A 19,870-nucleotide genomic window follows, 5' to 3' on the forward strand; every position below is an offset into this window, starting at 1 on the left:
ATTATTTAAAACTTCCTTTCTTTTATTCTATACCACTCACTCCAATATCATTTAAATAGTATGTTTCATTTTGGCCTTGGTCCCATGTTTCTCTCTGCATTCTTGAGGGACCGGGGAGTAATATCCTTTGACATTTTAACTGTAACTGTCATGACAACAGGAAGTTGGTCACAACTTTGGGCGAGACATTGAAAATGGTTTAGTCATTAATCATCAAATACACTGAAGAAAACTTTTAAACTGTTCTCTGTTTTCAATTGTTTTGATATTCTGTGAATAATGGACAATACAGGCTAGTCACAACATATAATTGTATACAAGATGAGCTAACACAAATGTTTGATTCCTTCCTATAGGAAAATTGTTTCTGTATCAATGCATTATTTGTCACAAACTCTTATCACTCTTACAACAAAGCTCATCTCCACACTAATCTATTTAACAAGAATTATTCAGACCAAATTTTAAACTCTCCATATATTTTAAACAATCTTGGATCATTTGGTTATGTGTGCTAATTAGAGTTTCCATTCCATGTGTTACTGTTGTCATCTTCATCATCTCTGTTGTGAAGCTGGTGAATTCCAGATGAAACACCACCCAGGACTCTATGATGTACTCCACAACTACCATGTAAAAAAAAAAAAAAAAAAAAAAAAAACAGCAAGAAAGATTGGCATGTAACCTTAGCAAGGAAGGAGTTCAGGTGTTGATCCTGATTCTGTTTCTTGCAAGCCCAAATTCACAAAAAAAAATTATTTTACTCACTGAAAACAGCAACCTGAAACATGAGACTATCTTTCTGTTTGTGAAATTTGCAAATTGTGATAATTGAATATTTCGTCCAGAGTCACCAGTGGAAAAAATATGTGCATTTTCAAACATTCACAAGTTGTTTAATTCTCCAAAACTTTAATCTGTCAAACGCTGAGTCAAACAAAACAAACAATGGACAATAAAATTGACTGTAAATCAAATTCTTCAAACTTGATATCAGGGAATTCTTTTTGGTTTTTGTTTTTTGGTTTTTCATTCTAATACCAACCAGCAAACAACCAAACTAGTTTGATACAGTTGAACAATAAACTGTATAGCTGTTTACAAAAGGGAAACAACCAAAAGAAGACTCACTTTGATGGTTTTGACTGTGTGCTACTGTTTGTTCTCTGTGAAGGAGTATTCTGTGTCCCTCTACCAAATAGGAAAAGCTTTCAGGAAGTTAATCAGTGTGAACAGAGGTGAAAGAATCCATAACAACAGTTTAGGGAATGATGAAGTCCCAGATGGAGTGAGGGAATTACTTCCTCTCTGTGAAAAAAAAATTAAGTTTAGTGTTACTTATTTATTTTTTTTAAGTGTTGGAAAATTTCTGAATGGTGGAGGGAAGTGGAAATTTACTCAAAGAATTTGAGGAAATATTTTTCACAAGTACAATAATAATTAAACAATGAAAAATAAAAACAACAAAAACAAAAAAAGATTCAACATTCATTGGGAGTGAAGGAGAAGAAAAAAGCTTAAGTTGGTTGCAAGTGGCAGCCGAGCTTTCCTAAAACATAACCCTACTTTGATTTCCTGAAGTTTCAATCTCCATTACCTAACTCTGAGTTACACACATATAAACAGAACTCATTGGTGGGCTAAGCTGTATGCCAGGTTCACATGAGACAAATATTCACTTTTTCCAATGGATGAATGTTTTAAAAACAACCTAATATTAATCTAAAACTTACCACAGCTACAATTAAAGAGGAACTTAGAGTCAGACCTTACTCAGCCAAACTCTTTACCAGGTCTTCTTTAGTCAGCTCTTGTCTAGGGTAGGTGGTGTACATTCTTATTGAGCTGATACTGGGTCCTGGTTGCTGAGAACAATTGAAAAGATCCCCATGAATAAAACTAATTTTTAGAAGATTTTTAACAAATTTGCTCAAAGGAGCTCACTTGTGTTTTGGAGGGGTTGATGGCTGTAAGGACAATTGAAAAAAACCAAATGGTCTTGAAGAGAACCTTTGTTTGGACACACACCACCAAGGTTGCAGAAAATTAAGAATCTAATGCAGACCTAGGAATTGGTACATCTTGTCTGACTTTAGGAGGAAAATTAAGGAAAACTATTTCTGGCCCCTTCAATAAGAACCTAACAATCATGACAGGACGGATAATGCATGCACTGTAAGTACCTCCCGTTGTTCCATACAAAGCCTTAGAAAAGTTTTCTAAGGCTTTGTATGGGACAACGGTAGGTACTTACAGTCCACGCGTTTTTCCGTCCTGTCATGATATAGCTCCAATACATTTAACACTGATTTCTCCTCTACTTATCTTAATAGAATTCCCTGAAGACTACTAAAATTTTGTTCATTGTTTTACATGTACTTGTAAAAATCAACTATTCACAGTGATGACATACTTTCTCCAAAGGAGTATCAAGTGGGAAAGAGTTTGTTAACAAACTGCCATCTGGAAGACAAAACTGGAGCCGGGCAGAAATGCTGAGTAAAAACAAAAAGTCTCTGTTGCATGTACAGTGCATTTAATAACAATACAATACAACAAGGTATAACTGAAGTAATGGCTGATGTTATAAATAGCATGTACTTTAATTACTTTTACAATGCAGAAGTGACGGATATTCAGGAACTCAAAACCTGTACAAATGACATGTGTTATTGCATTTCTACCTTACTTACCACTCAATCTTTCCTAACCCCTCACTATCTCCAGTCATGGTAGTTGAAGGTGAGAGTGAGGGGGCTTGTGGATGCTGTCTCTCCTGCACATCATTCTGTCACCTTGCTTCCCTTTCTGCTTTATCTCCAGCACTCTGCTGCAGCACAACTTCCCTGTGGGTCTACTCTTTCTTCTTTGATTTGATTCACAATATTTTGTGCTCATCTCTCCTCTCAGTCAACTTTGGCTTTACCAAGTTCTTGTCCCTGATGACGTCTATCAAATTCCTTCTTCTTGGCTTCCTAAAATGCTAAGAATTCTCTTTATCATCTATTCACTGGTGAAGATAATAAATTTGCATTTTACAGAATCAAAGTGGCAAAGCAGAGTGAGTGGTTTATAGCATTTAATTAACTTTCATGAACTCATCAAAAACTGAGCTCAAAGTTAATAAATATGATTGCCTATTGGCCATAAGTAGGATACTGGATTCCAGTCCCAATTACAGCAATTCATATAGCATCAAGTCTCCCAGCCATAGCAGTTGTCCATCCAGTTGATGGAGCAATGATCCTTTTCTAACAAGAGTAAATGAGTTAGGTGATTCCTTCAATAAAGGTATTATAGAGCATGATACAAGTAGCAACATTTCAGACAGCCACAATAGTCATGAACAGCCCAAAAACCAACTAGCAATACATGCTTCTAGGTATTCAGACTTTTACAAGTCCCATGATGAGGGAAATATGATAACTAGAAATCTAGAACAGCTTATTATACCACAACCAAGTGTTCCACACAGGACAACTTAAGAAAGATGACATAGCACAGAAAGGCCTGCTTCAGTTGCAAATTCACACCAAAACCACTTTTCAACTGTGGATAACCTTGCCACCAAAGACCTTGAGGTTCTCACTTTACCTGCCCTTACCTTTTACAATCACAAAATCAATCTCAACAACAAACACCATCAGTAGCTCAAAAACAGTTTTCTAACTTAAGTGTACCACCACAATCCACTTCAATACATGTTCCTTCTTCAACTACACAATCAGTCACATTCTGGGAACTGGCAGCCTTCCTATCTCAGTCAACAATTGGGGGTCATCAAGGCAGCAGTGCTTGTACAGCTATTTCTTAGTTGTTGGCAAAGACATACTTAAGAATGAGAACAAAAAACCAACTGTGTGATCCAAAAGCAAAAAGCAAGGAAACACATTTTCTGCAAACTTGCTTTGGTGACAAACAAACCCTTCCTTCAACTGGAAAACCACCAACCACTGACTCCAAGCTGGATTCTAGCCTTCATGTCATGTATAATGGGGGGAAATCAAGCATATGACAGTTTCATGCAGTCACCATCATATCTTGGTGTTGTTGAAGCCATACCTCTTGTCAGAAGCAGCCTGGGTAGTTTGAGCTATGAAGAGGAGTTCACTGTTTGTTTTGTCAAGGAGCCTAATTCAAGTGAGGAATCTGCCCTGAGTTTTCACTTGAGTAGAAGACTTACCAACACAAATGCTGCTTTTACAATAATTAATGGTTTAACGATTTCATTTGTAAGTGATGCAAATGACAACATCATCTTAATGTATAGCCATCTCCACTTACCAAAAGGCGCCTTTCTTGCACAGTCTCAACGCAGTGACATTGAAGAACTATTAAACTAGCTGAACTTAAAGCTATCTGCGACGGTGAATTTGCGTACGGTTACTTTCATCAACTTCAGGTAACACTGTGTGGTAAGAAATGCATGTAAACGTCAAACAACGGCGGTTGATCGTAAAGTTACATCGACATATTTCCAGACGCAAAGAAGGTTAAGAAATGTGTCAAGTATAAATGTTATTGCATCTATTACGTTTACGTTGTGTAGAGGAAAAGAACGTTCACTTAAGCAAAACGACTGACAGATTCAAGACTAATTTCGATTGTAAAACAGCTTTTACTACCACAAGAGTTTACATCGAAAAGCTTTTTAAGTTTAAAGCATTTAGTGAACAAATACCGATGATGAAATGCGTTTTGTGAATAAAATTGGTGAATGGAACGGGAACACGCAACGAGCTGTCTGGATAAATTTAACTCAGCTTTAAATAAACAAATAAATAACGACTTTATTGGATAACACAATTACGGGTAGAACCCGTAGTTCTCATTGTGGTCCACAGTGAGTTGAACTATGTCTACAATAATTCTATTCACCCTTCAGATTTTTCCATAAGAACAAACTCAATTAAAAAATTTTCCAGTTGGATCACATCAATGTCAGTCCCAAAAAGTGTAGAACGATGTTCTGTTCGTTCTTCGCCAAACTCCACCCGCGCTGGAATCACTAATAGCTCCTTGAAAGAGCGAAACCTGTCGAGCATGCGCACTCTTTTTGTAGCTGTGTCCAAGCTAACATTTACGGAACATGCGCAGACAAATTGTCGCCACTTGTAAGAGGTGAGAGCCAATCAGAAGAGGTGAAAACAGATGAAAGCCAATCAGAAGAGCGCAAACAGCCCAAGGATTAACATAAATACTGCTCACAACTCGGTTGTTCCTCACTAACATTTAGTAGAAGTGACACGTAACATAGAATAAAAATGTGGGGGGCATTCTTTCACCATTCAATCCTTCGTCCCTTCTCCAGTGAAGCTCATGCAAGTGCGGAATGGCTTCATCTGCGACAAAGAAAGGTATTTGGATTCTCTGAAAATTTCTGATTGTCGGGCATTTAAGCCCGTTAGGACCTAACGAGACCACGGCCGGGCAATGAGGACGTGCCAAAACAAACGATCGAACGGGAAGGAAAGATAGTTTAGCACATGTGTTTTAAAACTTGGAACATTTCTTCGCGGTCCTCTTCAAAATAAAAACGTGCTTCAAGACCAAGCCAAGCGCTCTAGGATTTAGGGTGAATTACCGCAGTTCCGTCTTTTAGGATAAGGGGTAATTTTACGCCATCGCATCATTCGGCTAATCCAGTTTTTAGGGTTGCCTGACTGCAATGTTGTGTATCACTTGGTGTTGCGAGTGTGCATGTGGCTGAAGAGCCCAGCACTATCTCCAAACAGTCATTGAGTTAGTCATGCAGTGGCTAAATGACCGGCAGCCCTACGCAATCGACAAATTTGACGAATCAAATGAACATAGCCCTCCCAAACTATCTGATGTTGATCACGAAGTGCCCAATGACCCTCAACAGGCTTTATATCCCACATCTAACGCTTGGTTAAAGTTAAATGCACACCTTAAGTTGTATAACTTTAGCTACTTATCTATATTGACTGTTGAACGTTTCTTTAATTTGAACTCCAAGAGTTTTTGGTAAAATTTCCGCACAGCCCCATACTACATTATGCATTCAGTTCTTGGATAGAGAAAACAATGACAAAAACAATAGATTGCCATTGGGTGGAAATTTTACCGAGTTTTTTGTCAGAACAAAGAAAATACCTAAATCAATACATGTAAATATCTTTCTTCCTTCTCTGATCTTTTTTAGTCACTCTTGATAGTGAAGCAGAATATCAGGGTCCTTGTTGATTAAATTTTTTACCTGGAAAACTGTTCTTTTTCAGAATCAAGTATCACCTTGCAGTACCATTCTGAGGTGAGTTTCATAGATAGATGTTGGAATGAACCAAAAAATGTTGAACATCACTTGGTTATCAGTCTGGGAATTTGAAAGAGTAAACTGTTTCTCATAATTCCTTCACCTGCAAACATATCACCTAACAAAGTTATAAAATTCTTTGTTGAGACATAGTTGTTGAGACATAGCTGCATTTATCTACTATCCAACTGTCTTGACAAGAAAGTAGATTTGTCAAAAATGTTCATCATGGTGCAAAATTGTATTTTGGCCCATCATCCAGGACTTAAAAACTTACATAATTCATTGTTAAGAAGCTTTGGAAACATTATGCAGAGCCAGTAAACTCAATGATGATAATGTTATATACAGTTCAAGCATTTTGTGAGAAAGTGAGTCACAGAATATGAGTTTCTTTTGCTGATTTTAAACCAGCTTTGGTGTAGATTGAAGAAGGCCTCTTAAAGGTAATCACAATTTTATCTGTATTCCACCAACAGGAGTGGGAACTAATATTTAAGGCCAGATATGGCATTGATGGGGAAGAAAGAATGGAGGTTGATAATGAACCTGGTAATTGTTTTAATTATAACCTGTTTGTATCTGAATGTTCTTGTTTTTATATTTAGTTAACATTGTTGCAAACCTTATCGGTTAGGTACAGTAAGCTGGGGGCTAGTGGATTTTGAGACCAGGCTGGGAGATTCTGGCCCTCATTTGCCCAACTGGCAAGAGGATTTTTTCAGGAATCGTTCAAAGCACAGTTTAACCTCAAGTCTAATACCCTTTTCATACCAGCAAAACATGTTCAGTTCTGTAACGTCACGTGATAGTTGTTATCCAATAGGATGCCAGATTTTACATGTGCTCGCGATCTTGTACTCGAGTCTTCAGTGAACCGACTTATGGATTAAAAGTATCGTTTGTTTATGTTTACAATACCCGTTTGTTGCTGTACAAAGCCACAACGTTACAAGTTCAACTGTGTTTAACTGAATGAACATCAGAAACAGAGAACTGAACAACTGAATTTCCTATATGGTTCATTGAAGTACTGAGTCACTAACGATTTTCACTGTGTAGAATTTGAAGTTGACAAACATTGGCTTGAGCAGCTCATCATTGTCTGGGATGAAGGGCTAACCCTTGAAACATCATCTTAGAAACTCTCTGTCATGGCCAATTTACATCATCAACTTGTCAATTTTTAATTTGATGAAACCAAGTTATCTAATTTTAAATGGTTTTTAACAAAAAAGCTTTAAAATATGCTTTAGCTTTGGTGTGAATTGGTTTTTACTTAATTTTTTTTGTCAACCCACAGTTAGACTTGAGTGGAACAGAATTAGTATTTGAAATTGCTGTAGTGAAGTTAGTATTGGATTCTATTTGTTGCTATGCTGTGTGAAAGTTTTCCTATGCAGTCTTGCCAATCTGCACAATCTTCAGATTCAAACAAATAGAACTGTGGCTTTTGGACAGGAATTTTTTTTAGCCCTTGCAGGCTAAGGTGAATAGCTAATAGATCACATTTTCAGCATATTTTGTAGTTTGTAGACTTGACAGCACTTTATTTTCTTCAATAGCTGATCAACATCCACATAAATTACATCTGAAAATGAGAGACAGACAGGGGCGCAAACTGTCCTATGTTTATCCAGGGATCCAAGATGATGTTATAAGGATACTTGGTTTCCTACAAAAGTTTATAAACTCACCTGGGGTTATCATGAAAACTGTCAGGTGTATCATTTGTTACCTTTTGGAAAAGGATACCCATGGTGAGTAAAGTTATTTTGATCTTCTGTTTGACTCAATGAAGAGTTGCATGGAAAATTAGTGAGGTTGACCAGTACTGTGCAGTACATCCTTCAAAAATGTTACTCTCTTAACAATGAAATGGTTCTGTCAACTATTACATTTTGAAGTAGTTAGGATTTTTCATTGTTACATAACTTGCAAATGAGTTATCTTATTGAGATCTGTGTCTTTTTTTGTTTGGCAGGTATTCATTTGGTTCCTGATAATGAACAACTATTAATAACAAAAGTGGATGAACATGAAGGGACATCAACCTTCAGCTACAGGAGTGACCCTGCTAGTGACTTAATCTCTGTTTCTGAATGTGAAAAAATCAACAATTTTGTAGGTGTTCATCCGCAGAGATGTTGGCTGCTGAGTGTCCTCTGGCTCCTTTCAGAGTTGGCTGTGAAACAATTTGGTAAGGGAAGGTAGTAACTAGATGAGAGGTAACTAGACTGCTGAAAGTTGTGTAAATATAGCAAATAAACAATGGACATGGGGAGAGGATTTTAGAGAGTTTGTCATAGATGGCAGTGAATGTGAATTTGTGTGGTTTTGGCCATCTATGCAGTGTCGGAATGCAATATCTACTTATTCCCAGACTTCAGAAATGTCTAGGCAGAAAATGTGCCCTTTCGCAGCAGGTGAAGCAAGCTGAGTCCTTGTAGATTTTTAAACATTGAATTAAAAATTACTGGTCTTTATAACTTCCCTTTTTAAATTTTGTGCCTATAAGGCCCCTTTTAAGTTTCCTAATCTTTATTTTTCCCACATCTAATTTTAGGAATACATTCATACTTTATTTTTAACCAGTAATTTCTACTGACAACAGTATTGTTAGTTTTCAACATCAGGGCCCCTCTGGATACCATCCTTATAACTGAATGGGTTACCCTGTATATATAAAGTTTATCTATCTATCAATTGGAGTCATAAAAGACCAATAAAATCTCCTGAATATTTAATGAGTTTTCATTTCAGGAAAGAGTGGAATATTTGAAATTACTTGTACCCAAGCCGACTACCAACTCTTATTATTTCTTTTTCATTTCTGGTACTGACAGGGCAGCAAGGCTAAAGTCCCAAGAAACCCAAGCAAGGCTGATCAGTTTTATCAGCAAAGTTGATAATGTAAATTGGCCTCAATAGTCCCATTATCAGCTCAGTTATTATAGGAATCTTGTATAGTCCGAGAAACCCAAGCAAGGCTAATTTGTTTTTTTAAAAGAAATCTTTAAATTCAGTTATCTTATAGGCAGTAATTAAATGCAAAAAGATTCCCCATACTTTTATGTCATTCTTTTAGTTGAAAACTAGGTGACATAGAATGTGCAAAGGGGTTAGTTTTAAGTGTCAGAGCCAGGTATCACAAAATGGTCAGTTTTATCAACAAAGTTGATAATGTAAATTGGCTACAGTAGACCCATCATCAACTCAGTTTTAATGAGGATGTTGTAGATATGCTTTTCATTTAATTTTTCTTTTTTTATCCTTTTTATGCAGAATAAATTTAAATTTTGTTTAAGAATAAGGAGCTTCTTCAATTGGTGATCATTTCCTTTATTCTCATAACCTTAACGTTTGATTCAAGGGTGATATTGTAAGGAGAAATTAGATGCTAGTCACTCTAAGGTCTACAGGTTAACCTGCCCACTTTTTACCAGAGGAGTAGTTTATTTAGGGAGTGACTTGGTTTGTAGTAGGCAAACTATCATGAGTAACTTGATGTGAATAAGTTGAAGTGTGCAAAGAGTTGTGATGTTAAAAAAAGAAAAAACAATATGTACAGAACATGGCAATAAAATTCATGCTTTAAGTTGATGTCACATCCTTTTTTGAAAGGAAATACTCAAAGCACTTTATTTTTCCCACTTTTCCCTTCATGTCAATTTTATTACATGTCATTTTGGCTAAAAAAAATCATAAATTAACTTTTCAACTGATTGTCTCTAACCTGTGTAATGTTTGTTGACATGGACCCATGAGAACCATTGCGTTATTTTTTAAAATAAAATTGTAGCTTTTCAAAATAGATATCTACTTTATTTATTCTAATGTTCCAATCTTTTAGTAGTAGCTGACCTCTTTGACTGAGAAATCATATCTTATTTCCTTGCTGTATAAGTTGATATAAAAGCTGGATAGCTTAAGGGTTACATGTCCCCCTACCATAGCTGTATCTGACTTTTTTTCACCCTCGCATCTTTCACATTGCATCTTCCCATAAGCTGAAAGCCTGCTCTAGAGCAAGCCAGCTTAAGGGTCATCAAACCTTTCATGAAATTACTTAATTGTTTATGAAGAAGAAAAGAAACATTTCTTTGGACCAGTAAAAGTTCCAAGGGAATCAAGTTCCAAGTTCTGTTGCAAGAGAAGAGCTTTACTCCAAGATTTATAAGACATACACTTTTATTTAGTAAACGTATTTTCCAGTCACAATTTTCTTCAGAGGACATAACTTACAGCTTGCCTGGCAAACAGAAAATGAGATCACATAGTCTTCAATTAATATGCAACACTACATGAAAGGATGTCAAAATGCCAGGTGTAATACTAAATACATCAAAAAGTTTTTAGAGAGCCAATAGTTATTTTGAAAGGATTTCAAAAGGCTAAAATTTTAAAGGAAAACTTGAATTTACAGTGCAGTGATAAAAACAGAAAGAAAGTTTCCATAGTGGAGTTCTTTCTACTCTTAACCATTCAAATCCTTGGATATCATTGTTAATTCTCTCCTCTAATACTACACATTTCCTTAGAAACTACTGTTGCTATGAGAATTTGGTCCAAGATCAAGATAACAATTAGTTAATAAGTTTTAGTATTCTCCTTACTGCTTGCTGGATAATGCATAAATATGAAAGGGAGAAGTTTCACATTAATCACTTCTGGGAGTCAGAGAGTTAACACAAACATACACCGTACAAGAGCCAGTTTTCTTTCTGTTATCAGCCAGACTAAACTGTAACATTCCATTAGAAAGAGAACTACTGCATAATGATAATAGTAAATCTGGAAAACAAATTTTAATGTTTTTCTCTGGCCAAGGGACAACCAACACAGAAATCTTGTTTCTCACACACATCTGAGAGTCTGAATGTTTGGCTATGGGAGCTTATCTACATTGTGTGGCTAACAGTTTTCCATGTGATTCACTTATTGCTCATTACTAAAAGACTTCCCTATCTGGCCAACCCTTCCTGACCTTGATATCTTTCATCCTGTTTATCTTAATTCTTATACATCAGTTTTCTCTTCTCACTCTCTGTGGCCCTTTTTGGGCCTTAGGTTTTGTGCTTTCTTGTCCCAAGGGTCAGGATACATTGGTCAACTTTCATTGCTTCCAGTTGTGCATGAGCAAGTTAACATGCTGAATTTCTTATGACAGTTTGATGGATTTGAAAATTGCCATCCTCAAGACATCACTGTTGTCACAGCAACATGCCATGATGTCAAAGTGTCATATGATATGCACCAACTATATTACACATATAACAAGTATCATGGAGTCCTGATACAATCTGTCTCAAAACAGACTGAAATCTAACAGATTCTATTCAACATAAATCAAAATGTAGCACTTAATCAATTCCTTTTCATGACTTTTTTATCCTGTATTTTCCTTTCTGTAATTGTCCTATGTACAACTTTGTTTTTGATCCATCTCCTTTTCTCACCCAAACCTGAAAATCACAAATAAACAATTACTGTTAATCAAGAAAATGTCCCATAAGAAAAAGATAGATATCGACCCTTTAAACCCCATTGTAAACATAAAAGGCCAGTTATTTACAGAAGGTCTAACCCAAACTGCAGTTTTACACAACCAGTGGGCCTTATGTAATTAATTTTCATTAAAATAATGTCCTTCCACTGGTAGGTTTTGGACCTTTTGATAAAACTCAAAATATAAATGTTGAGGCAAAAGATTCAGTCAAATTCAAGATAAATTAGAATGCAGTTTTTCTAAAAAAAAACTTAACTTTGTTTAACTGTTAAATTCCATAAATCCTTGTCAATGGTACCCATGCATTTCCAAACAATAATCATTGAGAGAATTTGGCTATTTTATTGGAAGGCTATCTTCCTTTACTGATCAGTTTCTTGATTCCCATAACCTTTACTTGTGATAAGATGGTGATATTGTAATGAGAAATTTGATGCAGATCTCTCTTGGGAGTTCTGATTTAAGGGTTAACATGAAAAGAAATTTTTAGTTCTGTTTGTGAAGAAGACTGGCTAGAAACACCAAACGAAAAAGTAGAAACTAGGAAAAACTATTTAATCACCTCTCCAGTGTTGATTCCTGTAACAACAGCACTAATAAAAGTAAAAAACAAAAAATATTTCATCACCAGAACAAATTTACTGAAATTAGCCATAAAAAGCTGAGTATAAGCAACTGTGTTTGCCTAGTACTATGGCTGCAACATGGTAAAATTGTATAAACCAAGGCCCTTCTGTGTCCTACAAATTATTTCTGACAACTGCTGCAAAATATTCTGGAGCAAAATCAGTGCTGTGCAATGCACACTTGGGAAAGAAATTGAACCAGACTGGGGACTATCGAGTACACAACAACAAATTTATGAACAGGTGAAATTGAAGGGTATGGCTTAAGATAGTTATACTGAAATCCTTACAAAAAGAACAAATTTAAAAGTAAAGCCACAATAACATATAACATCAGGAACATGAGCTGTAGACATACCTGGAATGTGTATCATTTCTGCTCTCTATCAGTACATGATCACCTTTGTGGAACCTTAAAAACAAAATCAATATAGATATGAGATTTTAATTATTATTAGAGCTTTCACCAAATTAAATTCAGAAATACCACTCAAGGTGTGTAATTTAGTCTTAATAGTCATTGTCATGTGTCACAGAACCACATACCATTCTCCTTCATAGTAAAACTTTCCATCATCATATCTTGCACTGAATGGACTGTTCTCTGGTTGACAACCACCTACACATGAAATAACAGAGTTTGATGATTCAAATTTCCAAAATGATAATATTCATTATTAAATCTTTCGGTTGAATATTGGATCACAATATTTGGTTGTGATTCATGTAAGAAGAAAAATTTTAAAACAAAAAAACTTCTGTATACTTTAACTTTTTGCTAAAACTATAAGTACATTGCACTAGCAGTAGAGCTGAAGCTCTACAAAATGCTCACAGGAAAGTGAGTATCTATAACTTGAGATGGCAACGACATGATAAAATTATACTATCCAATAAGTTTGTGCTTTTTGACAGGCCTCTTGCATCCTTCACGAATAACATCATCTACATCAATTGAATGGCAGTTGTTAAAGTCAGTTCACAAGGCAATTTTTTCTTGTGAATGGCCAAGTTACTTGCAACTGAAGCAATTAAATCACAAGTGAACTCTGAGGTCCAGTGCAGCTATGCAGCTGGAAATCCCACTCGTGGTATCGCACATTTGTCAAGATCAAGATGCTAAGAGCCTTAATACAGTCAATAAAGTTCCTTACACATTCAGGTCACCTGAATGTGTAAGGAACTGTATTGACTTCAGTTCTCTGAAATGACTTCTAAGCATTTGATGAAAAAGGTCAAAGATAACCATTCAGCTTGATGTAGTTTTTACTTTACATTGCTAAATAGGTATACTTTCTTTACCTCTCCTATATTTTTAACTTTATTTGTTAGGAGATGTATTTCAGATGTATTTCCTTTTTGATAGAAATAACTTATTCGAATTTTTTTAGCAGATATATTTTGAAGCACATGTATTTTGAAAAACATGTGTTTTGAAGCACATGCATTTTGCAGATGAAAAGCCAAGTTGTGGAAATGCTGAATAAAGCCATCATTATTATCATCATCATTATTATAATACAATCTTAGGACAAGACTCGAAGTCGTTTGTATAATATTCCTTTGAAAGATAACTTCCTTCCACTCTCCACACAACAATTTTAAGACTTTGACGCTTTCATCTAACTTGCAGAGGGAAAATGACATGAAAGGTTGTCTCAAGAAAGGTTGTTTTAAATACTCGATCCATTGTTGTTTTCCGATGTATTTTCCGACATTTCTTCTCTTGCGAGCTAACACAGGCGCACCTCAGCGGTTTCTCGCATCAATTTAACTTTTACGGAACATGCGCAGACAAGTTGCCTCTTTTCTGTGCTGCGTGGTGATAGGTGACAGCCAATCAGAAAGGAGTGGAAACAGTTTGAGAAGAATATAAAGGGTAGCTTCCTTCGCCTCTTTTACATTTACTCCTGCGCCAAAAACTGAGTGCAGCCTAGAAGAGCATTATGGGTAGTTTATCCTTTCTTTCGAACTACGTGCCTTCTTTTGCGAATTGCACGCTAAATGGCTTTATCCAGGCCACAGATAGGTAGGTGAAGTCTAAAAATGTCTGACTGTCGGACACTTAACCCTAAGGAGATCATGGTCGGGCAAAACAAAAGATCGAAGGGGTTTGTGTGGCCAAGGATGAGGTGGTTGGGTACAGGCATCAAATGTTGTTCTAGCAGCAAAATATTTTCACATATTAATATTTGCGTTGTCACCAAACAGATCAGAGATAAAACCATCAGAAAAGTAACAGGGTTTTCTCGAAGGTTTTTAACTAGCCGGAGCTTTTTTAAAGATAAATGGCATTCATAACTCGAAATCCAATATGGCGGACAAAACGTTATATTATTCGTACTTTCCTGCCATCGCAGCAAGATTTGTCAAAAAGACAGCCCCCATCAGAACGTTTTTAAACTAACTTTGAGTCAGAAGACTTCTTGTGTTTTCAGAAAAGATAGGCAGTGCAAATTTATATTTTATATTTTAAATTTATATTTTGTACGGGCTCTCGAAGCAATGAAAGTGGCCGGCGAAACCTTGCAGGGAAACCGGCGTACTTCGCCGGCTGCCGGCTCTTATCTCCAACCCTGAAGTAAAGAAATGGCCACTCACGAAAGCGCAAGTGAGAAGACTATATGAAGGCTCGAAATTATATTAAGAACGATTGCGATCAAGAGACGGGCAAGGAATATTCGGAAAAATTTCCGCACAGCCCCCGTACTCTCAGCGTGTGTTGAAATGAACCCGCTACCGTTCCCTTGGGTGAGAAAATTTCGGCCTCTCGATTCAAGTTGTATTTTTAGAAGTTCAGAAATGTGATTTGAGGCTATCATTTTGATTAAACCATATAAACATTTTATTCTTTCCACGTGAGTTTTTTAGCCTCATCGAAATTAATTTTGTGCTCTTTTTCGGCCTCTCGATTCAAGTTGTATTTTTAGAAGTTCAGAAATGTGATTTGAGGCTATTATTTTCATTAAACCATATAAACATTTTATTCTTTCCATGTGGGTTTTTTAGCTTTATCGAAATTAATTTTGACTTAATGGGGAGGGGTAGCATTGCTTTCAGCATGAGTGAGCTAAAAACCAAGTTAATATATACATGTGTCGAGAGACTACGCTGTTTAAGTTCACAACTTAAAATCTTATTGTATGATATACTGACTGAAAGAAATCAAGCCATTATCTTCTAAAGATGAGGTCTTGTGCTGTTTTAGACAGTTATCAGATCTACTCATGCCATGCGCAAAATTGTTAAGAAAAATAAAAATTTACTCATTAATTGAGCAACTTCCCACAACAGCTCACCATGGTTCAAAACCAAGCCAAGCACTCTAGGATTTGGGGTGAATTTCCACTGTTCTGTCTTTTAGGATTTGGGCTAATTTTAAGCCATAGCATCATTCTGCCAGTCTAGTTTTCAGAGTTGCCTGACTGCATTTTCATGTATCACTTAGTGTTGCAAGTGCAAAAATGGCTGAAAAGCCCAATACTCTCTCAAAACAGTTATTGAGTCAGTCATGCAATGGTTAAATGATTGGCAGCCCTATGCTCCTGATAAATTTGAGGAATCAAATGAAATTAGCCAACCCAAACTATATGATGTTGATCATGAAGAGCCAAATGACCCTAAACAGGCTTTCTATCCCACATGTAATGCTTTGTTACAGTTAAATGCACAATTTAAATTTTACAACTAGCTACTTAGTTGTAATGACTGTTGAACATTTTTTTAATTTGAACTCTAAGAGTTTTTTGTTAGAACAAAGAATATGCCTAAATCAATACATTTAAATATATTTCTTCCTTCTCTGATCTTTTTTAGTCACTCTTGATAGTGAAATAGAATATCAGGTTCCTTGTCGATTCAATTTTTACCTGTAAAGTGTTCTTTTACAGAATCAATCGTCCTCTTGGAATTTCTTTGTCAGGTGAGTCTTGTAGATAGATGGTGGAATAATTAACAAAATGGTAAACATCACATGATTATCAGTCTGGGAATTTGAAAGAGTTATGCGTCTACCTGCAAACATATTACCCAACAAAGTTATATAATTCTTTGTTGAGACATAACTGCATTTATCTATTATCCAGCTGTCTTGGTGAAAAAGTAGAATTGTCAAAAATGTTATCATGTGCAAAATTGTATTTTGGCTCATCATCCATGACTTTAAAACATACACAATTCATGACTATAACGTTAGAGACAGTTCAGGCATTTTGTGACAAAGTTAGTCACAGAATACGAGTTTGTTTTTCTGATTGTAAACCCGTTTTGGTGTAGATTAAAGAAGGCCTACTATAGATGATGATATTTTTATCTGTATTCCACCAGGATGGTTTCAAATTTACCTTCACGGCCAGATACGGAAATGACAGGAACCAGAGAATGCAAGTCTCCAATACTGGTAATTGTATTTCAGATAATTATAACCTGTTTTCATTTGAATGTACTGGTTTTCATTGTAAGTTAACATTGTTAACAATATAAACCCTTTTGGCTGGTATAGTAAGCCAGGGGCTCGTGGATTTTGAGATCAGGCTGGCAGATTCTGACTCTCACTTGCCCAATGGGCAAGAGAATTTTTTTAGGGGACCAGAAAGTGTGTTACTGAATGAACATTACAAACAGAGAAGTGAACAACTGAATTTTCTGTTGGTTTATTGAAGTACTGAGTCACCAACTAGTATTTTCACTGTGTCGAATTGGAAGTTGACATGCATTGGCTTGAGCAGCTCATCATTCTCATCATTATTCTCATCATTAGGAGGCGAGCGTGGCCTAGTGGTTAGGGCGCTGCACTTGTAAGCTGGAGGTCCCAGGTTCAAGTCCTCCTCCCTGCCACTGGATGGATTTGTCTTCGGTGGCCCCGAACTCAACTCCTGTACGCTTTGTAAATAGCCAACTGGTCTGCCTCCTACCAGTTGGGGTTTTTAACGAGTTTCTGTTCATTTACGATATTTGTTTCCTTATTTACAGTGTCCCCAATTGGCACAGCAGTGCTAAAATACGCCGACACTTAAATAAAGTTATTATTATTATTATTATTATTCACTTCAATGAATATTAGATGACATTTTTCTGCATATTTTTGAGTTAATAACCTTGACGAAACTTTGTTCTCTTCAACAGTGGTAGAAATTCCATACAAAGTAGAACTGAAAATAGGCTACCCACAAGGGTTTGGTGCTCAGTATGAGTCCTCAACTATTGAGTATGGTGTCATAGAGAAGGCTAATTCCCTCAAAGACTGGGTAGGCCAACATACGGATCTGATGGAAATTCTAATGCACCTGATTTGTCTCCTTTTGGGAAATTATACTAACGGTGAGTAAGATAATTTTATCTGTTATCAATGAAATGGTTCTTTTTGTTGTAATGTCACTTGCAAATGAGTTATCCTATCGAGATCTGTGTCCTTTTTGTTTGGCAGGTCCTCATTTGCTTCCTGGAGAGAAAGTCCTATTGATAAGAAAGGATTTCGCAGATGGATCACAAAAAATTTACAAGAGGGAGAATTACCTTGCAGGGTACTTGATCAGTCCTCACAAAAGCAAGAAAATAGACGAGTTCATTTCCAAGGGGAATTTCAACCCGATGAGTTTACTCTGGTTCTTGTCAGAGTTTGCTCTCATAAAGTTTTGTAAAGGAATATAATACAACTTATTAGAAGTTAAACATACAGAAAAGTAAACGATATTTAGTAAAAAAACACTGGTGAACATTGGTGAAGAAGAAGCTTAAAAATTGGTGAACATTGGGGAACATCACCAATGACTATAACAGCTTAAGACGCGAACGAGATATTATTGTGCGACAACAACACCGTAAAGACTCATCATGTCAATCGCTCAGATTTTTTAAAGAAAACTTGGCTTTCTAGACAAGTTCTTTAGTAAAAAGTAATTCTTTTTATTTGCAACAAAGTTTATAAGGATCTCAAGGCGAATTAAGCGAAGTAAACATCACCAATGGCTCTAACAGCTTCAGACGCGAACAAGTTATTGTGTGACAACAACACTGTAGAGACTCATCATGACAATCGGTCAGATTTTTTAAGAAAACTTGGCTTTCTAGATAAGATCTTTAGTAAAAAGCAATTCTTTTTATTTGCAACAAAGTTTATAAGGATCTCATGTCAATCGGTCTTATTTATTTAAGTCAAGTCGCTTGGTAAAAAGTCAACGCACAAACGGTGTTGTTGTCGCACAATAACTCGTTCGCGTCTGAAGTGGATATAGTCATTGGCGATGTTTTCTTTGCTTTATTCGCCTTGAGATCCTTATAAACTTAGTTGCAAATAAAAAGAATTGCTTTTTACTAAAGATCTTGTCTAGAAAGCCAAGTTTTCTTTTAAAAATCTGAGCGATTGACATGATGAGTCTTTACGGTGTTGTTGTCGCACAATAACTCGTTCGCGTCTTTAGCTTGGTTATGTTCACCAATGTTAACCAATGTTTAAGCTTCTGTTTGATGGTCACCAATAAGTTGTATTGGATTGAGGACCAACTCGCCAACGTCTCTACTCGATTTTATACGTCAGCGAGTTGGCGTCGGCGAGTTGGACCGTCGGCGAGTTGACCGTAATTTATATAGAAGGGTTAATTTAGCACTTCTGAAAATAAACAGTGGACAAGGGGAGAGGAGTTTAGAGAGTTTATCTCAAATGGCAGTCATGAAAATGTGAACTTGTGTTGTTTTGGCTGTCTATTCAGTGTTAGAATGTAATGCCTTCTTGATTCTCAGACTTCTGAAACATCTTAGCAGAAAATCTGCTCTGTTACAGCAGGCAGAGCAAGTGGAGTCCTTGTCGATTTTAACATTGAATTAAAAATTGCTTGTTTTCACAACTTCCCTTTTTAAATTTTGTACCTAAAAGGCTATGTTTAAGTTTCTTAATCTTCAATTGTACCTCATATAATGTTAGGAACATATTTGAAGTTTATTTTTAACTAGTTATTTATACAACAGTATGGTTAGTTTTCAACATCAGGGCCCCTCTGGATACCATCCCTAGAGCTGAATGGTTACCCTGTATAAATAAAGTTTATCTATCAGTTGGAGTCATAACAGACCAATAAAATCTCCTGATTATTTAACAAGTTTCATTTCACGAAAGAGTGGAATTGTTGAAATACTTGTACCGGCAAGCTGACTACTAACACTCGTTATTTCTTATTCATTTCTGTTACTGACAGGGCAGCAAGGCTAAAGTCCTGAGACATCCAAACAATGCTAATTTTTTTTTTGATAATAAAGTGCTAAATTTAGTTATAAGCAATAATTAAATGCAAAAAGATTTCCCATGCTTGATGTCATTCTTTTAGTTGAAAACTAGGTGACATAGAATGTGTAAAGGGGTTAGTTTTAAGAGCGACGGTCAGGAAATATTGACCATTGAGTGGCAAGAGTTGAAAAATGATTTTCGCTTATTTTCTGACTATAAAAAGCTACTAAGAATAGAAG

At 36.1% G+C, this 19,870-nt stretch overlaps 2 protein-coding genes and 2 long non-coding RNA genes across 10 annotated transcripts; 2 read left to right on the plus strand and 2 right to left on the minus strand.

Annotated features, from left to right (window-relative positions):
• Positions 1 to 6: 6 nt before the first annotated feature.
• LOC136282682 (uncharacterized) lies at positions 7 to 5,023 on the minus strand. 6 transcript variants are annotated; one of them, XR_010718354.1, is made up of 6 exons: positions 4,879 to 5,023; positions 4,285 to 4,408; positions 2,694 to 2,975; positions 1,734 to 1,865; positions 1,132 to 1,308; positions 7 to 626 (listed from the first exon to the last, which is right to left on the minus strand). It is a non-coding gene; the product is annotated as an uncharacterized lncRNA (long non-coding RNA). The 6 variants fall into 6 exon arrangements; XR_010718355.1 differs by having other exon boundaries at positions 2,694 to 3,010; XR_010718352.1 differs by having other exon boundaries at positions 2,694 to 3,251.
• Positions 5,024 to 5,236: 213 nt separating this feature from the next.
• On the plus strand, positions 5,237 to 10,049 carry LOC136282141 (uncharacterized). 2 transcript variants are annotated; one of them, XM_066169414.1, is made up of 6 exons: positions 5,237 to 5,357; positions 6,243 to 6,274; positions 6,757 to 6,829; positions 7,843 to 8,037; positions 8,262 to 8,477; positions 9,124 to 10,049. In XM_066169414.1, the coding sequence occupies exons 1-6, from the start codon at positions 5,333 to 5,335 to the stop codon at positions 9,135 to 9,137; spliced, it is 555 nt and encodes a 184-aa protein (XP_066025511.1). In that variant the 5' UTR covers positions 5,237 to 5,332; the 3' UTR covers positions 9,138 to 10,049. The 2 variants fall into 2 exon arrangements, with proteins under 2 accessions (XP_066025511.1, XP_066025512.1); XM_066169415.1 differs by lacking the exon at positions 7,843 to 8,037.
• A 1,638-nt stretch (positions 10,050 to 11,687) lies between these two features.
• LOC136282143 (uncharacterized) lies at positions 11,688 to 13,733 on the minus strand. The gene is made up of 4 exons (XR_010718117.1): positions 12,959 to 13,733; positions 12,771 to 12,824; positions 12,349 to 12,379; positions 11,688 to 11,742 (listed from the first exon to the last, which is right to left on the minus strand). It is a non-coding gene; the product is annotated as an uncharacterized lncRNA (long non-coding RNA).
• Positions 13,734 to 14,312: 579 nt separating this feature from the next.
• Positions 14,313 to 19,706, plus strand: LOC136282142 (uncharacterized). Its single transcript, XM_066169416.1, has 5 exons — positions 14,313 to 14,441; positions 16,303 to 16,334; positions 16,739 to 16,811; positions 17,537 to 17,731; positions 17,838 to 19,706. The coding sequence occupies exons 1-5, from the start codon at positions 14,417 to 14,419 to the stop codon at positions 18,059 to 18,061; spliced, it is 549 nt and encodes a 182-aa protein (XP_066025513.1). The 5' UTR covers positions 14,313 to 14,416; the 3' UTR covers positions 18,062 to 19,706.
• The last annotated feature ends 164 nt before the right edge of the window (positions 19,707 to 19,870 follow it).

The sequence above is a fragment of the Pocillopora verrucosa genome, chromosome 7, assembly GCF_036669915.1.
Source record: "Pocillopora verrucosa isolate sample1 chromosome 7, ASM3666991v2, whole genome shotgun sequence".
NCBI classification, from domain to species: domain Eukaryota; kingdom Metazoa; phylum Cnidaria; class Anthozoa; order Scleractinia; family Pocilloporidae; genus Pocillopora; species Pocillopora verrucosa.

Excerpts from the sequence above, each read along its gene's own strand:
- LOC136282142 (XM_066169416.1), top strand. The coding sequence starts at position 14,417 with ATGGCTTTATCCAGGCCACAGATAG. Across the intron at positions 14,442-16,302 it reads TTTATCCAGGCCACAGATAG|AATCAATCGTCCTCTTGGAA; the intron begins GTAGGTGAAGTC and ends GTTCTTTTACAG. Across the intron at positions 16,812-17,536 it reads AATGCAAGTCTCCAATACTG|TGGTAGAAATTCCATACAAA; the intron begins GTAATTGTATTT and ends TCTCTTCAACAG.
- LOC136282141 (XM_066169414.1), top strand. The coding sequence starts at position 5,333 with ATGGCTTCATCTGCGACAAAGAAAG. Across the intron at positions 6,830-7,842 it reads GGAGGTTGATAATGAACCTG|CTGATCAACATCCACATAAA; the intron begins GTAATTGTTTTA and ends TTTCTTCAATAG. Across the intron at positions 8,038-8,261 it reads TTTGGAAAAGGATACCCATG|GTATTCATTTGGTTCCTGAT; the intron begins GTGAGTAAAGTT and ends TTTGTTTGGCAG.